General features: G+C 40.2%; 2 protein-coding genes across 3 annotated transcripts in view; one reads left to right on the plus strand and one right to left on the minus strand.

The window, feature by feature from the left end:
- aldh1l1 (aldehyde dehydrogenase 1 family, member L1) overlaps positions 1 to 25,125 on the plus strand; it is a 140,871-nt gene that overhangs the window by 108,612 nt on the left and 7,134 nt on the right. The window contains exons 1-11 of one of the 2 annotated variants that reach the window (XM_079242777.1): positions 412 to 490; positions 2,954 to 3,099; positions 5,427 to 5,661; positions 5,742 to 5,907; positions 6,860 to 6,961; positions 8,018 to 8,107; positions 8,205 to 8,342; positions 21,295 to 21,420; positions 21,501 to 21,592; positions 23,306 to 23,453; positions 23,522 to 23,641. In XM_079242777.1, the coding sequence (XP_079098903.1) occupies positions 2,973 to 3,099; positions 5,427 to 5,661; positions 5,742 to 5,907; positions 6,860 to 6,961; positions 8,018 to 8,107; positions 8,205 to 8,342; positions 21,295 to 21,420; positions 21,501 to 21,592; positions 23,306 to 23,453; positions 23,522 to 23,641 (1,344 nt within the window). In that variant the 5' untranslated portion in view covers positions 412 to 490; positions 2,954 to 2,972. Of the gene's footprint in view, positions 1 to 411; positions 491 to 2,953; positions 3,100 to 5,426; positions 5,662 to 5,741; positions 5,908 to 6,859; positions 6,962 to 8,017; positions 8,108 to 8,204; positions 8,343 to 21,294; positions 21,421 to 21,500; positions 21,593 to 23,305; positions 23,454 to 23,521; positions 23,642 to 25,125 lie in introns of those variants that run through there. The other variant, XM_079242778.1, reaches the window with a different exon arrangement.
- On the minus strand, positions 10,959 to 16,797 carry LOC306757659 (uncharacterized protein; the record flags this gene model as incomplete). Its single annotated transcript, XM_079242779.1, has 2 exons — positions 10,959 to 11,794; positions 16,599 to 16,797. 2 exons carry the CDS (start codon positions 16,795 to 16,797, stop codon positions 11,025 to 11,027), a joined length of 969 nt encoding a protein of 322 aa, XP_079098905.1. The 3' UTR covers positions 10,959 to 11,024.

Genomic DNA, 25,125 nt, shown 5'->3' on the forward strand with positions numbered 1-25,125 from the left:
AAATAGCAATTTTTTCCATACGTTGCAGGTTTTTATGTTTTATTGTTGTGAAGCACTTTGTGACCTTTTGTCTATGAAAAGCACTATAAATAAAGTTTATCTTATCTTATCTTATCAAATAAAGATACAGGTTTTTGTAACTTCTGCACAAAAATACAGATAATTTATTGTATTATTCTTATTATGTTGTTGTTGTTGTTTAGTCTGTGCGGGATTTCTTGTCCCACCTCCTGATCTTCTGCCTGTTTCAGGAGGAACACTTTGCTCTTACTGTGTAACTTTTGACATGAAGCCGGAACTGCTCGCGCGCTCCGGCAGGCGCTGCTGATTGGCTGCTGTAGCTCGCCCTGTCCAATCACGCTGCAGCATCCACAGGTCACGTAACAGTGCCGCCTGCCTTGTGGAGCCGAGGGGAGGAAATTAAAGCAACTTTTCTCCGTCCAGTCGCTCTTTTCGACAAGCGGAGAAGCGACTGGGTCTTCAGGTGGAGGTCAGGATACGTCAGCTTCATTTTTGCTTCATATTTCTGCTTACACATGTCTGTGCACACGAAAATGACTTGACTTTAGTTTATTAGCTTGGAAATAATTTAATTTAATTTCTCGTTTTGGCTTTTTCTGAGCCGGAGGAATTGCATGGTGGGCAGGTGAGATTAATGTGATGACAGGAAGTTTTAAACTTAACTTTCAGAGCAATTTGTCTGAACTTTAACTATTCTCCTTCTGTGATTGGTCAGCACCGGAGGCATAACCCAAATAGACAGATGTGATTGGTTGGAGCAGGCTGACAGACGTGAAGGTCACGCCCCCTCCCTGCAGAGTTAGAACACTGTGCACAAGTTAGATATTTTTATAGACACATTTCTATCATAAGTTTATGTAATATTATAAGTTCAGTTAAAGACATGAATAATACAGCGATTGCTTGAGAATATAATTGATATTTTGAGATGAATACTATCACTTGCACTTGCTGTGTAAACACAAGTAACCCTGTTATGCAACAGTCCTGGACAGCAAGAGAAGTTCCAAAATCCAAGCAGAACATTGTGATCTTCATTAAGGGTTTTCCAGACGTACGGAGAATCTAATAATCTCTGCTAAGTGTACAGTAAACAGCAGATCTCTCTTTATTTAAGCTTTCACATAGCAGGACATGATTAAATAACAGTGGTTTTTACTAGATCTTGTAAATGAAATGTTCGTATGATTGAACAAAAGACTAAAAAAACTGCAGCTTTTAGAAGCACCTTCAGAAGAGATTACAGAGAAGTGTGTACGGCGTTGCCAGTCACTCAGAGTGGAGGAATTTCAGCCCACTCTTCTTATGTATGTGTTTGTTCATACACACTGTTGTAATTTGATATGTGGACTTCGAATTGATCATGTCAACACCTTGATTCTTTGCTTTCCAGTCATTCTGTTGTAGATCTGTTGCCGTTTAGTCGATCCTTATGACAGTTTCAGCCAAGCTGTAGCTGTCAGACAGATGGATTCATGTCTGGCTCTCGGATACGTTGGCATCCAGAGGAGTTAATGGTCCACCTAAAGACTGCAAGAAGTCCAGGTCGTGTAGCTGCTGAGCAAGCCCAGATCATAATGCCTCCACCACCGTGCTGACAGTTGCTATGAGGTGTTTGTGTTGATATGCTGTGTTTGGTCTCTTGTACAGTCGGACCAAAGATCTCCCCGTTGGTCTGCTCTGTCCAGATATCTTATGGTTTGTGCAGATGCAGCTTCGGCCACGCTGCCATGTGCTTATGAGAGAGAGGAGGCTTTCTCCTGCAGCTAGGGATGCATCGATACCGACATCAGTATCGGTATCAACTCAACACCAAGTGTGTACTTGTACTTGGTATTGATAAAAGTGTACTGATACCACAACAGTCAAGCCAGCGTAGATGTGTTAGATGACATGCTTCGGACGTGTTTTAAAAGAAATAAATGCCTTGAATATTAAAATGACATTTTTTGTGACACTAAAAGCTAGATGTTTGTTCCAAAACCACACATTTATAGTTGTATTAAGGTAAAATGTGCCAAATCAAATTAAAACTTGTTGAAATTGTTAGATCTGTCATGTTATTATATTTGTATTGGTGAGGTAACTTCAGAAAGGATGGGTCATTTATTACAACCTAATGATATATTAAACCGTTATAACAGCAATAATAACCATAGTCACAATAATGTTCACATAAACAAACTTGGTATCGGCAGATATTCAAGTTTCAGGTACTGGTATCGGATCAGAACTCCCAAAAAGTGGATCGGTGCATCCCTACCTGCAAGCCATACTTGTTTAGTCATTTTCCACCAGCACATTTAATTTGCTGCAGCCTGGAGAGTCTGACAGGTTTTTCTACGGTCTGATCTTCGCCTGAACTCTCTGGGATGTCCCCTCCTGGGACGATTGGCAGAAACTTACTTTCTATAGAAAAATGAACTCCGGATAGTTTGAGGATAACCTTGTAACCCTCCCAGATCAATGTTGCTTCTCTAAGATCATTACTGATGTCTTTCCTCCTTGGCATTGTGTTCACACACACCTGAATGCTGCAATGCAACAAACCGACCTCAGCGTTGTATTTTTTTCAGTGATTAGCTTCTGAAACAGCTCTGACCATTTTTAGTGTCCAGAGGTCAGCATGATAACATTCTGAGACTTCTCAGCTCTTTGTTTTACAAGATTTGTGAAGACTGCTTCTGGCAAAGGCAGGAGCAAGTGCAGAAATATTTACTGCCCCGCATGTTAGAAGAGAACCATAAAAAACATTTATTTAAAAACAAATGTGGTCAGTTTGTAAATTCATAACTATCGTGAGATGGGCCAAATCTGAACGAGCCACATTAGTATTTGATCATAAAACTGAAGAACTCCAATCTCAGTTTCTTACCACTACAGTGGTAAAATGATCATGTTTGTATGTCCGGGTGTGTTTCTGCCTCCCCAGAAAACAGGAAGGTGTGAAGATGAGGATCGCCGTGATCGGTCAGAGTCTGTTTGGTCAGGAGGTTTACAAGGAGCTGAGGAAGGATGGCCACACCGTCGTGGGAGTCTTCACCATCCCTGACAAGGACGGCAAAGCTGACCCTCTGGGTGAGACCCCCGCTGGCTTACAGTAGCACCTGTGTGCTTCGATTTCCCATAAACAAAACACAATATTATTTTTTTCTATTTATTTTTAAAGCAACACTAAATTTATATATATATATTTAAAAAAAGCATTCCTTCTATCACCCATCCATATAACTTTCTGATCAAAGTTGCAGGGCCTCAAGTTTTATCCCTCTACGTATCGGAGCAAGAAGCAATTTATCACCAATAAAATCATAAACTGAGAGTTGTTTTGATTGGCCGTTAAACTGTAATGATTCCCGACATTCTTTGCGTTTAGAGCCGCCGCTATTCCTCTAAACTTTGTTTAAACTTCTGCCGTGACGGGTTACACCACGCCGACTGTCAAAATATGTGCCTAAACATATGACCTGGTTTACTCCCTGTGAGGGACCAAGCTGGCGAAGGAAGAGGAACACAGGTGGCTTCAAAAGAAAAGGGTTTTATTTGCCCAAACAATATAAATGAATTAGGCCTTTAAAAGAGGTCAACTAAGCAAAACCTAAATCAAAGTCTGAAAATAACTAAACTAACAGATTAGAGAACATAATCAACACAACACAAAAACATACTGACCTGACAAACAACAAACAAAGGAGAACTTAAATACTGGTTGATCAGACCAGTTACAAAACATATGGGGTAACACATTAAACATACTAACAAACTAGACAAAGAAACAGAACCTAACTGTTAGTTTAATTATTCTTAACAAAACTACTAACAAAAGGTAAACCCAAACTACTCAAAAGTGGGAAAGAAAATGAATAAACATTTGAAGAAACTAAACTAAACTTTTAATCTCCCCCTCTGAAGATGAGGTCTTCCCAAAGGCCCGTGGCACTTCCTGTTCACTGGCTTCCCACCTGTGCACATTCCTGCCCCCCAATGCCCAAGCTAATCCCTTCAGCACCAGTAAAAAGAAACAAGATTAACCAAAACGCAAACAATTGAAAATACAGTGGGTCCTTAATGTGCATGCTAACAAAAAAGAAACCAAAGCATTTGAACTAAGTTTAAATATAAAGAAAACTAACAATGTGGTGCTTTTACCGCCTTTATATGTGTGGCCATTGGTCTGGCCATCACACTCCCCCTCAGAAATGTTCTATCCAATTAAAACCCCATGTACAGAATATCTGTTCTCCAGCATCAATAAATGGATCAGACCAGAGACCATATCTGTGGTGGTTTTGATCAGATCTCAGCCATTCATCCTATAAGAACTGTGATAGTGGGGCCACACTGTGCAGAGAAACCTCGGTCCTCGTCGGTGAAAAGTCGCCACACAGGATAAAAGAAACAGAAAGTATCAGATACTGAGGTGGAAAATGGAGAAAGACGTGAACCCACTAAATTATTGAGACTTAAACACAGGACCAGAAGCCAGCTGGAAGTTTATAAATCATCACATAAAAGTACTCACAACCCACCTGGTTGGGTCCCTTCGGTTCCTCTGAACTAGCTGGTCTAGAACTGCAGCTCACTGGAGGTTTCCTGTTCTTCAAACCTTCTCTGTAAACCAGACATGCTTGTGTGTGAAAGTCCCAGTAAGCCCTCACACCAACAACACGCCACGTTCTTCCTCACCCTGATCCTCAGTGTCAACTTCAGCAAGTCGTCTAGACCACTGTTTCTCAAATGGGGATACTTCAAGGCCTTCCAGGGGGTACGTGGAATTTTTTTAAAACATCTTTTAGGTTTTACTTAAAACATCCTTAAATGAAATAATATAAATATAATTTTATATAAATATTTAATATATTTCAATAAATGTAAATTAATTTCATTCCTCCTAAAATCCCACAACCTGACTTGAATTAAACCCCACCTGTTATGAGCCAAAGCATATCCGTCAGTCACTGTCGCCATGACGATGCAAACAAAAGTTTGATAAACCAAACAGAAATGACAAAGTGCTGTATTTCATGTGTTCTTAGCTAAAATACTTTGCAGTGGTTAGGGGGTACTATGTTGGACAAAGGTTGAGAACTGCTGGTCTAGACTGTGTCTGGTCTAGACTGTGTCTACATGATGTCATGTGTTGAGTTGCTGCGACGTGATTGGCTGGTTAGGTGTTTATGTTAACAAGCAGGTGAACTGGTGAACCCAGTATCATGGTATCACGTGTACAGAACATTTCCACACATATGTGGTGTGTTTGATGTTTATCTGCTTATTTTAATGGAGAAGTTTTCCTCATGAAGTTTCCGGGGACATAACACACACACCACCACATACAGAGCGATGGATGACGTTTACACCAATCAGCCACAACATTAACTTTCCTGCTTCCTGTCTTCCTGCAGCCGCACAGGCAGAGAAGGACGGCGTTCCCGTCTTTAAGTTCCCCCGCTGGCGAGTGAAGGGTCAGGCCATCCCGGAGGTGGTGGCTCAGTACAAAGCCACAGGTGCCGAGCTCAACGTCCTGCCTTTCTGCTCCCAGTTCATCCCCATGGAGGTCATCGACCACCCCAAACACGGCTCCATCATCTACCACCCCTCCCTGCTGCCTCGCCACCGGGGAGCCTCTGCCATCAACTGGTGAGTGACGCCGTTTGGGATGCGGTGCTGGAGGAGAAGCTGGTGACCCGTCTTTCACCTGCTGGGTTGACCTTTCGTAGGACGCTTATCCACGGCGACAAAATGGGCGGTTTCACCGTGTTCTGGGCTGACGATGGACTGGACACCGGACCGATCCTGCTGCAGAGGGAGTGTGACGTCGAGCCCAACGATACTGTCAACACAATCTACAAAAGATTCCTGTTTCCAGAGGGAGTCAGAGGAACGGTAAAGGAAACAAGTTGAGGCGGCTGCACGGTGGAACGACGACTGTAGAACGCAGACGTGGATAGTCGGCCTGTAGATCCAGTCACTCCAAACTTCTGATTCATAGTTACTCCGGGCTGCAGTTCTACCTGCAGACTGTTTATCCCCCCTGAGATGTTTATGAAACAGTTGTCTCTGCTCGTCGTTCCTAAATATTTCTACACCGAGCTGGAGAAAAAGGTTTTTCAGCCTCGCGAGACTTTTTTTTTTCTACATTCTGGCGCCGTTCTGCTTCTGTTTCCTCAAATAGAAGAAAAACCAAAAAAGTCCTCCCCCAAAAAACTGCAATACTGCACTGTTTTGCTCAGATAGCTTTAACTTTTTACACTTTTTCCTTTTTAACTAAAAAATTAGGAAAAATATTAACTGTAATTTTTTTTATTAAAGTTTTATATGAAGATTTTTTTTTTCGCAAAAGACCTGAAAGGGGAGTAAATAATAATAAATCTTACACAAAAAATACTAACGATCTGTAAATACATTCCCCAGCCAAAATATATATGGAAAATAACTTTTTTCTGAAGTTTTGTTTGTTTTTTGATAAGAACAGCGTCATCGTGAAATCAAACAGGCATTAAAAGGCTTAAATATCTTGAAAAATGATTACTATTAAGGTGACATATTTTGTTTTTCCCCTTTAAGTTTAAGTTGATTGGAATATTATTGGCAAAAAGGCAGAAAATATTCATCTGTAATCTTTTCTAGCAGTTTTTGGGAGAGGACTTGTTTGTCCTTTAACAGTAGAGACTTGAAGTGACCTGCAGGGTTCTGTTCCAGAGTCAGAGTGTGTGTCCATAGAGGATTATATCCCAGGCTGCTGATCTGCGTTGAGCTGCAGTCAGAACATGGTGGCTGCAAAGTGCAGAAAGTTAGCAGCTATGTTGCAGCTTGAACTGGATTGTTCTGGTTCCAGGTGGAAGCCGTGAGGCTGATCGCAGAGGGCAAGGCCCCGAGGATCACGCAGCCGGCAGAGGGAGCCACGTACGAGTGCATCCAGAAGAAAGACAACGCCAAGGTAAAAACGCTGAACACTTCTCTTCCAAGATGATGGAAATACACGAAGAAAGAAGGAGAACATCTAACTTTGTAGGGAAAAAAAGGAAAAAAGTTTCTTGTTTTGGAGAAGAAATGTTTCAAACAGCAGACGTTTGGTATCTGACCTTCATCAGGATGAAGTAGCGCTCTACTGCAAGCACTGACGGCAGACAACACAAGCCTTTTTTTTTTTTTTTTTTTAAATTCTTTTAATAAAACAGAACAAAACAAAACAAACAAAAAACAAACAAACAGAATTGTACAGATAAAAAAACGATTACTAGAAAAAAAAAAAAAAAAAGAGTACATATATAAAGAAAACACACACACACATCCGCACACACACACACACACAGAAAAATAAAATAAAACACAGTCTCACATAATACATTTGCCGAACAGTTCTCAAACTGTAGTTTGTGTATCAGTAGTGGTGCTTGGGCCTCCCATCATTTATTTTCAAATAGAGACTATTTGTATTTATAATAATTAATATATATATATATAAATATACATATATATATATATACATATATATATATATATACATATATATATATATATACATATATATATACATATATATATATATACATATATATATATATATATACATATATATATATATACATATATGTATATTTATATATATATATATTAGATTATTATAATCTAATATATTATAAAATATTTATATATATTTATATATATTTATATATGTATATAAATATGTATATATATATATACATATATATATATATATATATATATATATATATATAGATATATTTAGGATTTTTACTTTCTGAATTCAGACATGGTAAAAACCAGTCAGTTTTGTTAATGTTTGTATTATCCATTTTAAGACTCAGTTTTGTCCCACTGTGCTTTTAGTCTACAGCTGGTGGTACTTGAAAAATGAGGTGCTTCATAGTACCTGGAGTGTACACCACTTTATAGAATGGTACTTAGCCTTTTAAGGTTTATTTAAACATTGTCTGTAAAATGTAAAATAAGGAGGGATTTGTGTCTTCAGATCGACTGGAACCAGTCTGCTGAGGCTCTGCACAACTGGATCAGAGGAAACGACAAGGTGCCGGGAGCCTGGGCCGAGGTGGATGGTCAGGTGGGACCACAGCTCCACATTTACAGCTGCATAAAAACAGTGGAGATACTGACAGAAAGGGAAACACTTAAAGTTGAACGCGTTGTTGTTGCTGTAGAAAGTGACTTTCTACGGCTCTGCCCTGGTGGATAACGGCACCGCAGCCAGCGGTCAGCCCCTGGACATCCCCGGAGCCAGCCGGCCTGGCGTCGTTACCAAGTTGGGACTGGTGCTGTTCGGCAACGACGGCAAGGCGGTGAGTCTGCGTCTTAAGCATCCTTCTGGATTTCTAGATGCACAAAAGATTGTAAACTTAAATAAATTAACTGGTTTGAGAGACACCAGTATAAAGGCTGGTTTTTCAGACGTCCTGACGTCGCTAACACTTTATTGGCTGTTGGAATCTCACAATAATTCAGCTGTTATTTAACAAAACGAATGAAGTAGAAGAAGATCTCTGCAAAACACCTGTCTGTTTTCATACATGTTGACATCTTCTGCATCCATTCTCCACCAGAGAGCCTTGATAACATGACCTGATCAATAATGGCTCTTTACGTCAGCGTGGTAACAGATAACCTCTGGCCATGTTCTGATATTTTGGTCTAGGTCAGGGGAAGGCAACTCCGGTCCTCGACTGCCACAGTCCTGCAAATGTTAGGAGTTTCCCTGCTGCAACGCACCTGATTTAAATCAAAGGCTAATTAGCAGACTTGTGCTGTTTGATGCCAAGCTCTGCACAAGTCTGCTGATTAGGTCTGATGTGTGCCAGGTGTGTTTATGTTGCAAAGCACTTTGTAATGCATCCGTACAAAAAGTATTCCATAAATAAATAAATTTGATTTGAATTTAATAAGAAACCAACAATTGCTTACACGTCTTAACATCTACATTTAAAAAATATTCAATAAACCATCAATCAAAACTGGAATAATTATTAAAAATCTTCAGTGACGCTCAGGACAGCACACGCCATGATTACTCTGCACACCGTCCCGGGGGGCTATAGCTGTCCGACCCTCAACGGAGCGCACACGAGCACGGACCACGCTGAAGCGCTCTTCCTCTGCGCTCCAAGAGTTTAGTGAGAAGCCAGCTCCTCAGCAGCCATCCCGTCACCTGCATGTTTCACCTGAAGAATAATTAGAAATCGGGTTCTAGTTATTTCTACAGCGTGTATTTACATACCAAGCAGCGCCTGCAGTCGCTCCCCGACCCTGCTGTCAGGATGAAAGAGGCACGCTGACACAGACCAGCACGCCTCTAAAGTTACCAGAACCAAACACTTTGCATATTGACTGACTGCACGTTTCTCCAGACCCAAGGATAGAAATGAATAAAATAATTGAATGTAACCCAGTGAGGCTTTTGGCAAAGTATGTCATATTTTGTCAATCATATCAAACACACACCTGTCAGCTAACTCCCGTCACACTGGAAAGAGCTGGTCGCCAGGAACCAGTGGGGACCGAGACCGCACGGTTCCTGCTGGTCTGTTGATCGAACACTGGGCGCAGTTCAGCTCAGCACAGAGCACTGGTCTGGGGAGTGTAAACTGGAACATCAGTCAGGATTATAGACCAGGAAGTCTCTAAAACCCCTCTCCATCCTGATCCTGCCATCCTCAACATTACATACGAGTCGTGTCACTGCGATATTTTATTAATGTACAATTAATGTACTAATAAGAGCGATGGTCATTTACCTTGAAGATGTATGTATGAACATACGGTGCTGTACTTCAGAAGGGTACAGCTCTGGGATGAATGTGGCGGAGATTCACCATCTCACCAGTTAAACTACCAGTTTGTAGGGGTGGGAAAATCAAATCGAAAAATCAAAAATCACGAGTTTTTGCTTCACAATTTTGAAATCGATTTTTTTTTTTTTGGTTAAAAAAAAAAAAAAGATTTTTTTTTGTCATCTTGGGCATTATAGCAGCAGAATGATGTGTTGTTTTTTCCTCATTGAAATCAAGAAAAATGACAATCAAAAAAAAAGTTTTATTTATATTTTTTGTTTTTAATATACAAAAATCAGAAATATCGAAGAATTGTGAGAATCACAATTTAAATCAAATTGGCACCAAAAAAATCAGAATCGGATCGAATCGAGACAAAAGCATATTGTCACAGCCCTCCCAGTTTCCCTTTGTATGCCTGCAGGTGTGCAAGTTTTCCCGCCAAAGTTCGTTTTTATAAATCCCGACCTTTGTGTAGAAGGAGACGAACGCCACTTTCAGGCCCCATTTTGTGCGTTTGCAGCATTTTTAATGAAAAGTCATTTTATTCTCGGTTTGGATATCTGGTCTACGTAACGCTCTGCTCTGCTCTGCCAGAGCCGTACCCGAATCGGCCTGTTGAAACGACGTGACATGTCTGGGACGTGTTACTCCAAACTGAACTTACTCAGGTTTTTACTTGTTTCATAAACATATTAATGACGATTTAAACTAAAAGGGTTGCTATGGTTTCCAGATCATAGGGAACTCTTGTTTGACGACCAGCTTAAGAGACAGAAATCACTTCCTACATTTTAGCAATAGTGCTTAACGGCTGCATCAGCTCCACGTTGTCCCTATGTACCTGGAGAGTACCTGGTCGCAGCATTAAAATAACTGGGAGAGTGACCAGTTCCACCCCATCAGCACCTGCCCCTCCCCCTCCTTCCTTTTTGGGTTGTTTCACCAAAACCTCATCATTGTGTTCATTCATACATAACCCCCAATATTTATTCTTACAACATCAAATGATTCTCAGCTGTTATAAATAGTTTGTGGCTTAAGCTCTACTGCTTAAGCCAGAAATCGCCATCAAACCGTTTCTTAAACCGTCACAAAGTGGTGCAGTGTTTATTTCCAGACTTGATTTATGGACAAGTTTACAGAAGGTTCCATTTAAAGAGGGAAAATCCGTGTTGTGCTGGCAGTTTGGGATAACTAGGTGGGGCTCTGACTGGCAAGCAGTTTGGCATGGTGAACTTTGACCACATGCTTCTTCATCAGCAGCTTTTCCGTGAACAACTCGCCACAGTCCTCGCACTTGTACGGCCTCTCCTCATTGTGTTTGGCGAAGACGTGTTTCCTCATCGTGGAACCTCTGTTGAAGGATTTGCCACAGATGTGGCAACAGAACGGCTTCTCTCCCGTGTGGGTCCGTAAATGTTCCGTCATGTGGCCTTTCAGCTTGAAGGACTTTCCACACACGTGGCAGCCGTAGGGTCTCTCTCCGGTGTGAACTCTCATGTGGTTCTGCAGGTTGCTCTGGCAGGGGATCTGTTTCCCACAGATGTGACAGTCGAAGTTGCTCTTGCCGTCATTTGATTTGCTTTCGTGAGTTTTCAGGTGCCACGTTAGCACGGTCTTTTTGGTAAATATGTAGTTGCATATGTGACAGCGGTACAAGGTGGTGCTCGTCTTCTCTTCAGCCGGTTTGGGTTCGTCTTCCGGAGCTTGTGCTTGCTCGCTGTTCTCCTCTGCTGTTCTACAATCCTCCAGCTGCTGCACCGTTTTAATGAGTTCTTTAGTCAATGCATCGCTGTCATCATCGCTGTCCTCTGCAGAAGCCTGCTCCTCAATCTGGTTGGTCCACAGCTGCTCCTCTTTGACCTCGGAGAGCCCAGGATCATCGTCGCACAAGCCAAAGCTCAAGTCCTGCTCTGTGGGGGGGGTCTCTTCGGCAGATGGAGGTGCAGTTGGAGGTTTGGCGTCTGCAAAGACAGATAAGTGAGAAAAAAAAAGTGTAGCAGGAACAAGTTGGACCAAATCAGGAACAAACCATGAAATCCATGGATACAAAGAAGCCAAAACAAATTAGGATAGAATTTAACCTCTTCTTGAAGCTTGTCTGCCTCCTGCCTGAGAGAAAAAAACAAAAAAAACCACCCAAAACATATTAAGTTTATGTTTTAAAAACTACAGTACAAAGGCTTAGAGCTGGCTGATATCACGATATATACCGTTTGGACGATAGAAAATGCTCATAGTCTCATATGAGACTATCTTTACGCCACGATAAGGTGCTTTACTGCAGTATTTTACGTTAAGATGCGCTTTACGGCATGCACGCTGCAATATGTAAACATGGACAAAGACGGTAGCAGACGTGTTTCAGAGGAGGATAATTCACTAAAAGATGACCAGCCAACCCAAACCCATGAGCTTGTTCATAAAAGAGGGGAAATTTCTGTTGCATGGATGCGGTTTGAATATAAAAATATTGATGTGGAACCAACAACAGACTAGCTCACAGTCCCAACAGCGGACTTCGACACAACTAACTAATTTTATCACCTGCCAAGAATCAGGATAAAGAATACAGAATAAAGAAGAGAGTCAATGAGTAAAAGCAGCAAAAGCAGCATCAAGTGGAGGTGAAAGCTCGTAATAAACTCGATTTTACCCGTGAAACGCCAAACAGCCATAGTTCCCCTAGATAGGAGATCACTGTTACACAAATAAAAAACTCACTTTCGAAGTCGAACGTTAACTTTATTTCTTTTTTTTTTTTTGTCTTGTCCAGCATTTAAGCAAGCAGACTGATGTTCACTTTATTTCACTGACGCCATCTTTACCACATCTACACCGACCCACTTCCTTCCGTCCACACCTTCAGAATAAAATAGGACTTCTACTCATTTCATAATAATACATATATAACAATGAAACATGTACTAACCAAAACACAGTTACTGTATTTTAAACTTATCAATCACTGCTGCTGTTGCCAAGCGACATCTGACACATAACTGATGACTGACACAAGATTACACAATTTATATCGTTATGGGGATATAAAATGGGATATGAGATTTTGGTCACATCGCCCAGCCCTACATGGGCTGTATGAATAATCCTGGTCTCAAAAGGTGAGAAATGTGACATGACTACATAAGTATCAGAATCAAGATGTGTGTTACTGTGTCGGAGGAAATGCATCTGGAAAACACGAGGAAATGTAAACACGATGTCCCAAAAGAAAACTACATTACTTTCAGTGAAAGGCAGAGAAGAGCAGAGCTATTCATCTACAAACAAGTTAAGTCTAGTGAGGAACTTTGCGACAGTAGATCGTAGCTCAGGTGAGCATGAGCAGATTTACACGTGTTATAATAGAGATGTTAAGCAGGTAAATATCTCAGGAATCTGTCAATGGTAGGGGTCAGGAGAATGGAGGATACCCCCCAAATTCAACTCAGACACACCATGAAGATCCAGAACGATGATAGGAAGAGTGAATACTTCACTAGAAATCCTCCTTCATCTCCATGGAAACCAGCAGGAACTTCATGATTCCTTTCAAGCTAAAGGCAGTCATGGGAGACACATAAGCAGAGATTTTTAGAGCCGGAATAAAACTTTACCACAAAATGGGAAAAGTGAGACATAATTTATGGTTCTGCCTGTTCGCTCGCAGAGTTTCTGTCCTACAGCGACGAGACAAATATTAGCGATGCACCGATCCACTTTTTTTTAATCTAATAGCAATATCTGAAATTTGAAAATGTGCCGATTCCAAACCTGTTTATGTGAACATCATTGAAACTATGGTTATTATTGCTGTTATAACTGTGTAAGATTTCATTATGCTGTAATAAATGACCCATACCTTCTGAAGTTAACTCACCAATACAAATATAAAAACATTACAGATCTAACAATTTCAACAAGTTTGATTTTGATTTGGCACATTTTACCTAAATACAGCTATAAATATGTGGTTTTGAAACAAAAGTGTAGCGTTTAGTGCCGTGTTCCTCGTCGCATCACTGACCCTTGATTTGTGTCTCGTGAAGCAGCCTCTGGCTTTCTGAAAATGCTCTCTAAACAAGTCATAATGATCCTCAATGCTGCAGTTCTCTCCACAAATAAGAGCTGCAGACTGCTTGCAGAAACTTTGCTGTCCTAACAGCCATAACTGACCCTGTCAGAGTTGCCAGTTTTGGCTGATTTCAGCGGCACCGAACTCCACCAAACAGCTGCTCCGTCAGTAGCTCCGTATATATATTGAAACAGAAACACCCACATTCTGGAGGCATTATTGTATTTTCACCATATACTGTTGCATAAGAATGCCATCACTCCGTACAATATTTAGGATAACCATTCATTGCTAAAAAGCTGTGGGGGGGGGGGGGGGGGGGGGGGGGCTCTCCTCTTGTCTTAGTATATTGAGTGCAGCTCTTGTTGAATTAACAGTGAGAATCTCGCTTTTAGTGCAACAAAAAATGTCACATTTTAACATTCAATGCATTAATTTCTTTTAAAACATGTCTGAAGCATGTCATCAAACACATCTGTGCTAGCTTGACTAGTGTGGTATCAGTTGTGGTATTGGTACACTTTTATTAATACCAAGTATGAATACACACGCTTGGTATTGCGCCGATACAGATACTGGTATCGGTATTGGTGAGTCTCTGCTTTCATGTGACACCTTGTTTGTGTTGTTTCCTAGAAATGGAAGAATCAGCAGAAGCTCTAAAGAGGAAAGGGATGTCTTTGTTCCCATATACATGCTTACAGTTGCTGTTTGGTTTGGATGCCAGTGCTTGGTGGGGCATTTCACATGACTTCTCCCTGTCATTTAGCAAGGCTACATGTTAGGACGACCACTTCCTCATCTGTGCAAACACCTGCACGGATCTCCTGCTGCAGATATGTTTGATGACATGCTTGGACAAGGGACTCTCATGATGAAGACATTATGTGTAATGAAATAAGAATTTTAGGTCTTGCTGGTTTCCATGGAGATGAAGGAGGATTTATAGTGAAGTATTCACTCTTCCTATCATCTTTCTGGATCTTCATGATGTGTCTGAGTTTAATTTAGGGGCTATCCTCCATTCTCCTGACCCCTTCCATTGACAGAAAATATGGAAAGAGTGAAAGTGTCCTAGATAGATTACAGAAAGATTTCTGAACTTCTGAATGTTCCAGTGAGCTCCGCTGATGTTCTGCTCGACTGCTTCGACTTTATGAAGCAGAGGTTCTGGGAGGAGTGCTTGATACGCTGCTTCGGTGTGTCAAAAGTCATGTGACCACACCAAGTGAGGCCTCGGTATGTCAGACATGTATGGAGCTGCTACACAGAGATTCTGATGGGTCTGAGCTTGTCAGTCAAATCCTTTACGTTATAACTTAATACACATACAGTAACACAATTATTATTTAAGTTACATTCGCACATTTCTCTTCAACTTTTAAAAACACTGATTTAACTGGAAAAGCTTCTGCCATTAAAGAGGAGCTACTTTGATTTATCTTGCATCATAATCTGTTCATGTTTCCTAAATCAGAAAGCAGCAGCCTCCGTTGATATGAACAACATAATTAAGAACACATTTATATCACTGAATCAAAGGTGAGATGGGAATAAGCAATTCAGTACAGTCGATGCTTCCCCTCAAACACAACAACACACACTGGGTCAGATGGTTTGGCAGATGCATCCCTACACTGGTTGGGCCATAATCCACAAGTAGAAAGAAGAGTTCATCACAGAATTATCCCAAGTTGTCCATGAGCCAGTTCTTGGACCAATTCATGAAATTTGTCATCTTTATGTATTTCATAATTCCCTTTTATGGCCAGGTTTCCTAAAAAATAAGGACACGTCGACACAGGATTAGTTTGTAACTGGTTGAGCAGTTTTTATAGTCCTTTGCTCCAGTGACACTGCACTCATGTTTCCCTTGTTTTTTAAATATATTAAATTTAAAAGCAGTTCAAATCCCAAAAAGACAGCAATATTGTAGTTTTTAATTTACAACAATCCTTTAATGTTTCTGCTACAGTCAGGTGTTTTCTGTTCCTCTCAGTCAGACTTCTGCACCTGTTGACAGGTATTTTGTCCCACTGTTCAGCAGAAAAGTGCTCTAATTTGTCCAGGACCAATTTGTTTGTTTGTTTTTTTGTTTTCTTTCTTCAACTCAATTAAATGAAAAAAAAAAAACTGTGTTTTATAATACTCAATTATATTTTTGCAAATTTTTCGTTATTGTTCCTTTTTTAAGTCTCCAGTTATGTGAGTGACTGTTGTAAATTCAGCCTTTTCTTTAATGAAAGGTGATGAATACATATGAGCACAACTGTAGTCTGTTGTCGCCAGATAAAATAAAAAAGGAAAGCATAATTGCCAACCTAAAAAAAAAAAAATATATATATACATATATATATAAATATATATACATATATATATACATATATATATATATATATATATATATATATATATATATATATATATATATATATATATATATATAATCTAAATAATTCAGTGAACTTATGAATAAAAGCTAATTAATAATTTTAAAAATAAATTAAAGGGACAAAAACTGACCGGAAGTACAACACCTAGTTTCCGGTGAGCTTCCAGAGCCGCTGCTAACGCGTTTTGTCATCTAAATGCAGCAAACACAAACTTCTCACACTACGTTTCATTGATAGGTTAACTAGTTATGATTAATCAGTTGCGATGTAGACTGATCCGTAGAAACCCAAGCCGCTTACCCGCCCTGTGGAGCCTTATCTCCGGTTTATAGACCAGGTCCAGTAGCCGCTGCAGCCTCTCGTTCTCCAACCTGGTCCGCAGAACCTCCTCCTGGTACTGGACCACCGTCTTTTCCACGAACCCGTAGATATCCACCGCAGCTGCAGTCAGTCTTTCCGTCAGGAAGGCGTTGAATGATTGGAGAGTATCAGCAGCCATCCTGCAGTTTAACGGGGAAATCTTCGCGCTGCAGCTTTTTTCCAGGGATGCAGTGTGATGTAGTGGAATGTCACCGGGGCGTGAGCCCCCTCTACTGTTCCGGCATCTGCACGACATGCTGCTGGTTAAAATGATAATTCATTAACTTTTTTTTTTTTTTTTTTTTTTTTTTTCACTGCCAGTGTCTGCTTGAACTTCGTTCTTTTACATAAATGTTAATCTGGCATCTCTCCTGCTACTACTGAAAATGGTCCAAAAGGCTGAGAGGTTAGACTGGATGCGCAGTGTATAACAGTGGTATAAATGATTGACAGGAAGCCCACATAAACGAGGGCTAGGATGCCTTTCTGGGAAGGCTAACTAGGAAGAGGAGCATATTTAAAAAAAACAACCCTGATGGGCCCTTCCCTCCTTTTTGTAATACTTCATTATGTTGACAGCAAATAAACCTGATCAGGTTACAGCTAAATAACAGGGTTGTCTGTCTTTCTCTTTCCAAAAGCCAGAACTACTTCTTCTTCTTTGTGGTGGTGGTGGGTAAAGGTGCATATGTGCAGCAACAGTTATGAAAAAAAATCTAAATCCACATTGTTTTTACATTTATGGTCTAATTCAGCTGTTTGGAACTTGAGGTAATTTTATTTTGCACCAGTGGAAACCCAGTAAATCACAATAGATTCACTGTTCTCATATTAACTGTAATTAATCTATCATAGCAAGGTAAGAACATGGTTATTTATGACTTTAACACAGAAAAAAAACTGGAATTAAAAGAAAAACAACCAAACACACAAAAAGACTTGTTGAATTCTCTTGCCTACTTGCCAATGTGGATGTTTACAACTGCAAATTAAAAAATGCATAATGTACTGTATGTCCAGTACTGTATGTATGTACACTGTATGTTCAACAATTTTCTGACTTCTTAACTAACTATTCCATATCCAGTGATGGCAAAATAAAACTCGTTTAACTATTAAAAACAGACAAAAACACAGTTCCAAGGATGAACACCCTCACTCTTACACTCTTACAGGGTTCTGGATTTGTTGGATTTTTAGTGAGAAAAAAACAAGGTTATTGAAAATAATAGTTTTGAATTTAACATGAAGTCTTGTCAGGATTAAACCGTAGCGTAAATCTGCACAGCAAATGGTTAGAATTAGACAGAAAGAAACCTGTGGCCCAGTTTCAGGTAACTAGTTGCAAAAAATCCTGCATGAACTGTCGATCTGTCCAGGTTGTACCTACCCATCATCTGATGATTGCTGGGATAGACTCCAGCTTCTGTGCGACCTGAACTGGACTAAATGGTTAAGAAAATGGATGTAAAGTTGCAAAAAAAAAAAAACCCAAAAAAATCAGTCTGCTTCAAACTCAAACGGATACTTTACATTTAATAAATGTTGGTATCTAAACACCTGAATGTGGAGGAAGTAAAGTGCAACACTGAAATAAATAAGCAAAGCATTGAATAGTTATTTAATAAATTTAATCAAGTTGAAGCAATATATTTATTAATAATTACTTGGTTTCATGATATGTGCGTTTCCATGGTAGTAAAAACTTGGAGTCCTCCATTGAAAGCTGACCTGTAAAGATAAGGTAAAGTAATTGATTAGGTCTAATGCCTCCAATGGTTTTGGTTTTCCAGGAGGGGTGAATGTCTCCAGGTGTTCAGGCAGCTTTTAATGGTTCTGGGCTGGGGCAACAGAAGGTTTACATTAGGTTTAGGGGGATTTTGTGAGAAATAACTTCTTATAGTTTGGTTAGTCATAGGTTGGATTATTTAAGTTTGATTATTGGGGTATATAGTCGATTATAGTCTTTGTTAAACTTTTAAAGCAAGCGTTTCTATGATTTCTTTGTAAATAGCTGACTTTGGGGACCTGCAGGAGTGGTACGGTCCAGTAAAGCTTTGATATATAAACAGTCAGTTTTAATCATTCTGGCTGTTTCTTTGATGTAGAAAATAAGTCTTCATGTTCACGCCCAGTCATTTGCCTCTTATGTGTGTTGTCCATAATGGTTTCCTCTGAGACTTCTCACTGAGAAATGTGTCATTAACTTCTTAAAATGTCAAATAAATATATTACAGAAATGTATCAATAACTGCTTACATGCTGCATTAATAAACTTACTTAATACTTGTTTAATATGTTTAAACCTTAAATCTGTGTTTATTTCCAGGTTTAGTGAATGAATAACATTTGGTTTACTAGAAAAATTGCTGTTCTTGCAGAACAGCAGTGTGAATTCTTCCATGTGCAAAAGCTTAAACTGTAATGCTAAAGAAAGTTTGAACTGGAATGCTAAAGAAAGTTTGAACTGGAGTGCTAAAGAAAGTTTGAACTGGAATGCTAAAGAAAGTTTGAACTGGAGTGCTAAAGAAAGTTTGAACTGGAATGCTAAAGAAAGTTTGAACTGTAATGCTAAAGAAAGTTTGAACTGTAATGCTAAAGAAAGTTTGAACTGGAATGCTAAAGAAAGTTTGAACTGGAATGCTAAAGAAAATTTGAACTGGAATGCTAAAGAAAGTTTGAACTGGAATGCTAAAGAAAGTTTGAACTGGAATGCTAAAGAAAGTTTGAACTGGAATGCTAAAGAACGTTTGAAGTGGAATGCTAAAGAACGTTTGAAGTGGAATGCTAAAGAAAGTTTGAACTGGAATGCTAAAGAAAGTTTGAACCGGAATGCAAAAGAACGTTTGAACTGTAATGCTAAAGAAAGTTTGAACTGGAATGCTAAAGAAAGTTTGAACTGGAATGCTAAAGAACGTTTGAACTGGAATGCTAAAGAAAATTTGAACTGGAATGCTAAAGAAAGTTTGAACTGGAATGCTAAAGAAAGTTTGAACTGGAATGCTAAAGAAAGTTTGAACTGGAATGCTAAAGAAAGTTTGAACTGGAATGCTAAAGAAAGTTTGAACTGGAATGCTAAAGAAAGTTTGAACTGGAATGCTAAAGAAAGTTTGAACTGGAATGCTAAAGAAAGTTTGAACTGGAATGCTAAAGAAAGTTTGAACTGGAATGCTAAAGAACGTTTGAAGTGGAATGCTAAAGAAAGTTTGAAGTGGAATGCTAAAGAAAGTTTGAACTGGTATGCTAAAGAAAGTTTGAACTGGTATGCTAAAGAAAGTTTGAACTGGAATGCTAAAGAAAGTTTGAACTGGAATGCTAAAGAAAGTTTGAACTGGAATGCTAAAGAAAGTTTGAACTGGAATGCTAAAGAAAGTTTTAACTGGTATGCTAAAGAAAGTTTGAACTGGAATGCTAAAGAAAGTTTGAACTGGAATGCTAAAGAAAGTTTGAACTGGAATGCTAAAGAAAGTTTGAACTGGAATGCTAAAGAAAGTTTGAACTGGAATGCTAAAGAAAGTTTGAACTGGAATGCTAAAGAAAGTTTTAACTGGTATGCTAAAGAAAGTTTGAACTGGAATGCTAAAGAAAGTTTGAACTGGAATGCTAAAGAAAGTTTGAACTGGAATGCTAAAGAAAGTTTTAACTGGTATGCTAAAGAAAGTTTGAACTGGAATGCTAAAGAAAGTTTGAACTGGAATGCTAAAGAAAGTTTTAACTGGTATGCTAAAGAAAGTTTGAACTGGAATGCTAAAGAAAGTTTGAACTGGAATGCTAAAGAAAGTTTTAACTGTATTGCTAAAGAAGGCTGAAATGAAAAAAAGCTGAAAAGTGTTTAAAGGAAAAAAAACAGGTAAAATAGCTGTAAGCTGAGCTAACATAAGTTGAAGATATTTGAAAATGGCTAAAATCTGGTTGTTGAATGATCAGCTGAAGACGTTGTACAGCTGAGGTCAACAGTAAAAAGATTTAAAGGTCAAAATGGTGTTTCAAAGTGTTGACAATAGTTGAAGGTTGTTAAATGAGTGAAAGACAGCTGAACATGGCTGAAATATCCTTGTTGAAGTCTGAAGTAACTATGAAGCTGAATGAAGTAGTACATGTGCTGAAGCTTAAAATGGTGTTTAAATGAAGTAAAAGGGAATGAAAGTTGAACTTAATGGTTAACTTAACTTAATCACTCAGTGCTGTCGGTGGCGCAGTGGTTAGCACTGTGGCCTCACAGCAAGAAGGTCGCTGGTTCGATCCTTGGCCTTTCTGTGTGGAGTTTGCATGTTCTCCCCGTGTATGCGTGGGTTCTCTCCGGGTACTCCGGCTTCCTCCCACCATCCAAAGACATGCATGATAGGTTAATTGGTCACTCTAAATTGTCCCTAGGAGTGAGTGTGAGCGTGAGTGTGGTTGTTTGTCTCTCTGTGTGGCCCTGCGATGGACTGGTGAGCTGTCCAGGGTGTACCCTGCCTGTCGCCCAAAGCCGGCTGGGATAGGCTCCAGCTTCCCCGCGACCCCCTGTTGACTCAGTGCTGTATGTTTTGCACTTTCCCACCTTCATTCCCGTCAGGATGTAAAATAAACGTTTCTTCGTGTCCAGTGTTTCCAGGAAATGTGACTTGTTGCATATTTCTGTGTTTTTCTGCAGCTTCTGGTGAAAAATCTGCAGTTTGATGATGGGAAGATGATCGCCGCAGCTCAGTACTTCTCCTCCGGGAGCAGCGCTGCCGTGGAGCTGACGGAGGAGGAGAAGACCTTCGCCGAACAGATGAGGGTATGAAAAGCACTTCAGAGCCAACAGGAAGTAGAAGGTATTGATGGAGCTTCTGATCACGCGCTTGCGTTTGTTTCCAGGCTGTGTGGAAGAGCATCCTGACTAATGTGGGTCAGATTGAAAGCTCCACAGATTTCTTCAAGTCGGGTGCAGCTTCCATGGACGTGGTCAGGTGAAGAGAAAATTTAAATACACTTTAGACTGAAACAGCATTAATCAATTCATGCTGTTTTTATACCACTTAGTCCACACAAGGGTCACGGGGAAGCTGGTGTCTGTCCCAGCAATCACTGGTACAACCTGGACTGGTCTCCGGTCCATCACAGAGAGATGGACAACCGTTCACACTCACCTTAGACTGATCATTTAACCTCAGGTGTGTCTTTGGACGGAAGCCAGAGTACTTAGAGAGAACCCCCATATACAGTTGTGCTGTATATGTATTCATCCCCTTTCATTAAAGAAAAGGCTGAATTTACAACAGTCACTCAAATAACTGGAGACTTAAAAAAGGAACAATAACGAAAAATTTGCAAAAATATACTTTAGTAATATAAGACACTGTTCTTTCATTTAATTGAGTTGAAGAAGAAAAAAAAAATTGGTCCTGGACAAATTAGAGCACTTTTCTGTTGAACAGTGGGACAAAATACCTGTCAACAGGTGCAGAAGTCTGACTGAGAGGAACAGAAAACACCTGACTGGAGCGGAAACATTAAAGGATTGTTGAACAAAATATTAGTTTATGAGTGATGTAATATGGAATAAATTATCTTATTTGTTTGCTTTTTAAAAAAAATATTTTTATTGAACCAGAATTAGAAAATAATGTAATGATTTTCATAAAACTTTTATTTATTACTACTTTAGTGAATTTCAGCTTATTTTACAGGCCGCTGGTTTTTTTCCTTCTTTAATGAAAGGGGATGAATAAACATAAAATAAAAATAAATAACTTTTCTCTTCATACAGATATTATTAAAGATGCTAAATTAAAATAATAACATATGTAAAAAATAGATCGATAAATGATAATAAATAATAATAATAAATAATAAATAATAAAAAAATAAAAATAAATGAAATGAAAAATTAAAAATAATAAATGAAAAAAACTGAAACTGAGAAGAAAAAACAGTTAAGAAATGAAAGTGTACATTTTTAGAAGAAATTTTGATGGCAGCTGCTGCTCGCTCAGATTTAGCGATTGGCGAAGACATGAGTCATCAGGTAGACATGATGGGAAATGTCTGAAACATTCAGCTGCTGGGTAACTGGTTGGTTTAATGGTGGAGCCAGATCTGATGCATGAGGGAGGGGTTGAGATCGGACATGTAGAGACACCTAAAGTCTGATGTGTGTGTGTGTGTGAGAGAAGAGGCGTGCTGTACGAACACACTGAACAGATGCTGCTGAACCACTGACGTCCATTATGAATCAATAAGAATAGTGGATTGTTTATTCATGCATCCCGTTCCTCTGCATCGCTGTATCGCTGTATTTCTGGGTGTGTGTATGCGGATTCCAGTCCTACACAGCTGTTCCTGGCTAACTTTTTGTCGTTACTATGACAACAGGGACATTGTGTGGTGCAGAAATGATGAGAGAAGCTCAGGATATTACAGTATTTGTGTGATTGTTAACTTGTGCGCTGGTGTGCATGGAAGTTGTAATTAGTTCCACCCAGTGCGTGTGCACATCTCCATGGCGACAAATCCTGTTTTTTATTACTCATCCTAACTGATATGCGATGTTCTGATGTGATGTTTATGTTGGATAAGTTGTAAATTAGTTTGTTGTTATTAGAATATTATGGTGGGTACATGTTTTCCGTTTGCTTTGTGGGACATAAGCTGACATATTTCACCAACGGCGGCTCCTTCAGGCTGGTGGAGGAGGTGAAGCTTCGGGCCAGCAGCTGCCAGCTGCAGAACGAGGACGTCTACATGAACACCACCTTCCTAGATTTCATCCAGATGTGTGTCCGGAAGCTGAGAGGCGAGGACGGTGAAGAGGAGCTGGTGGTTGACTACGTAAGCGGCTGCGCCTGTTTTTCACGGTTCGTTTTGCAGATGTGCTGACTCATCGCTTCTCACCTCAGGTGGAGAAGAACATCAACAACATGACTGTGAAGATGCCTCATCAGCTGTTCATCAACGGAGAGTTTGTTGACGCTGAGGGAGGAAAGACCTACAAGACCATCAACCCGACTGACGGCACGGTGAGCGACGGCGAGGCGGTGAAAAAGAGACGCCAAGTCATGCAAACATTTCTATCCAATTAGCTTTAGTCATAAAATATATACTTTTTTTGTTGGATGAATCAGGAAACTGATGATGGAGGCTGCAGTTTTTAACTGGTTCTGGGTTGTTTTTTTAACATGGCAGTCCAGTCCATACTGGTTTTGATTTTGCTGCAGGTTTTCCCACAGAACCAGGAAGGAAGGCCATCTTCCTGGACCGGTTAGGGGTGGAGAGGACAGGAGGGAGGGGGCTCTGAGACAGGGATACCTGCTGATAACGAAACACAAATGAATGACAAGAATATGTCAGATGTTTCTACACGGAGAGTAAAGACAGCAGAGAGGAGCCCAGTGCATCATGAGACCCGACAGACTCGGTCTGTAGCACCAGGACTAAAGGGGTCAGGGTCACCAAGGCTGACCAGACCATCAGAGCCAGTTCCTGAAAGAGAGACCTGATAACTGAGGGTTCTGCCTCCCGTTCTCCTGTTAGAACCTCTCAGAACCACAAGTAACGCTGTAGTCTGAGAGCGAAGTGCTTCGATGAAAATACGTGGAACTCTGAGAACCTTCGGACCCGATGGACTCCGATCTGTGAAGGCTTCACATGCGAAGAGAAGAAATTCAAACCCTCCTGTGGATTTAACAGGAAGCCCATGAGGAACAGTGGGATCTCATCAGAACCCTCACAGCAGTGTTTTGGATGAGATAGAGACTTTTTTATAAACAAATCATCCATCCAGCCGTCTGTCCATCTTCCATCCATCCATCCATCCATCCATCCATCCATCCATCCATCCATCTTCCATCCATCCATCCATCCATCCATTCATCCATCCATCCATCCATCCATTCATCCATCCAGTCATCCATTCATCCATCCATCCGTTCATCTGTCCATTCATCCATCCATCCATCTTCCGTCCATTCATCCATCCATCCATCCGTGCGTCGATCCATCCGTTCATGCATCCATTCATCCATCCATCCATCCATCATCCATCCATCCATTCATCCATCCATCCATCCATCTTCCGTCCATCCATCCATCTTCCATCCACCCATCCATCCATTCATCCATCCACTCATCCATTCATCCATCCATCCATACGTGCGTCGATCCATCCGTTCATGCATCCATTCATCCATCCATCCATCCATCCATCCATTCATCCATCTATCCATCCATCCAACCATCCATCCGTGCGTCGATCCATCTGTTCATGCATCCATTCATCCATCCATCCATCCATCCATCCATCCATCTTCCATCCATCCATCCATCCATCTTCCATCCATTCATCCATCCATCCAGTCATCCATCTTCCGTCCATCCATCTTACGTCCATTCATCCATCCATCCATCCATCCATCCAGTCATCCATCTTCCATCCATCCATCCATCCATTCATCCGTCTATTCATCCATCCGTCCATTCATCCATCCATCCATCTTCCGTCCAT

Source organism: Telmatherina bonti (genome assembly GCF_933228915.1).
Source record: "Telmatherina bonti genome assembly, chromosome: 6".
NCBI classification, from domain to species: Eukaryota; Metazoa; Chordata; class Actinopteri; order Atheriniformes; family Telmatherinidae; genus Telmatherina; species Telmatherina bonti.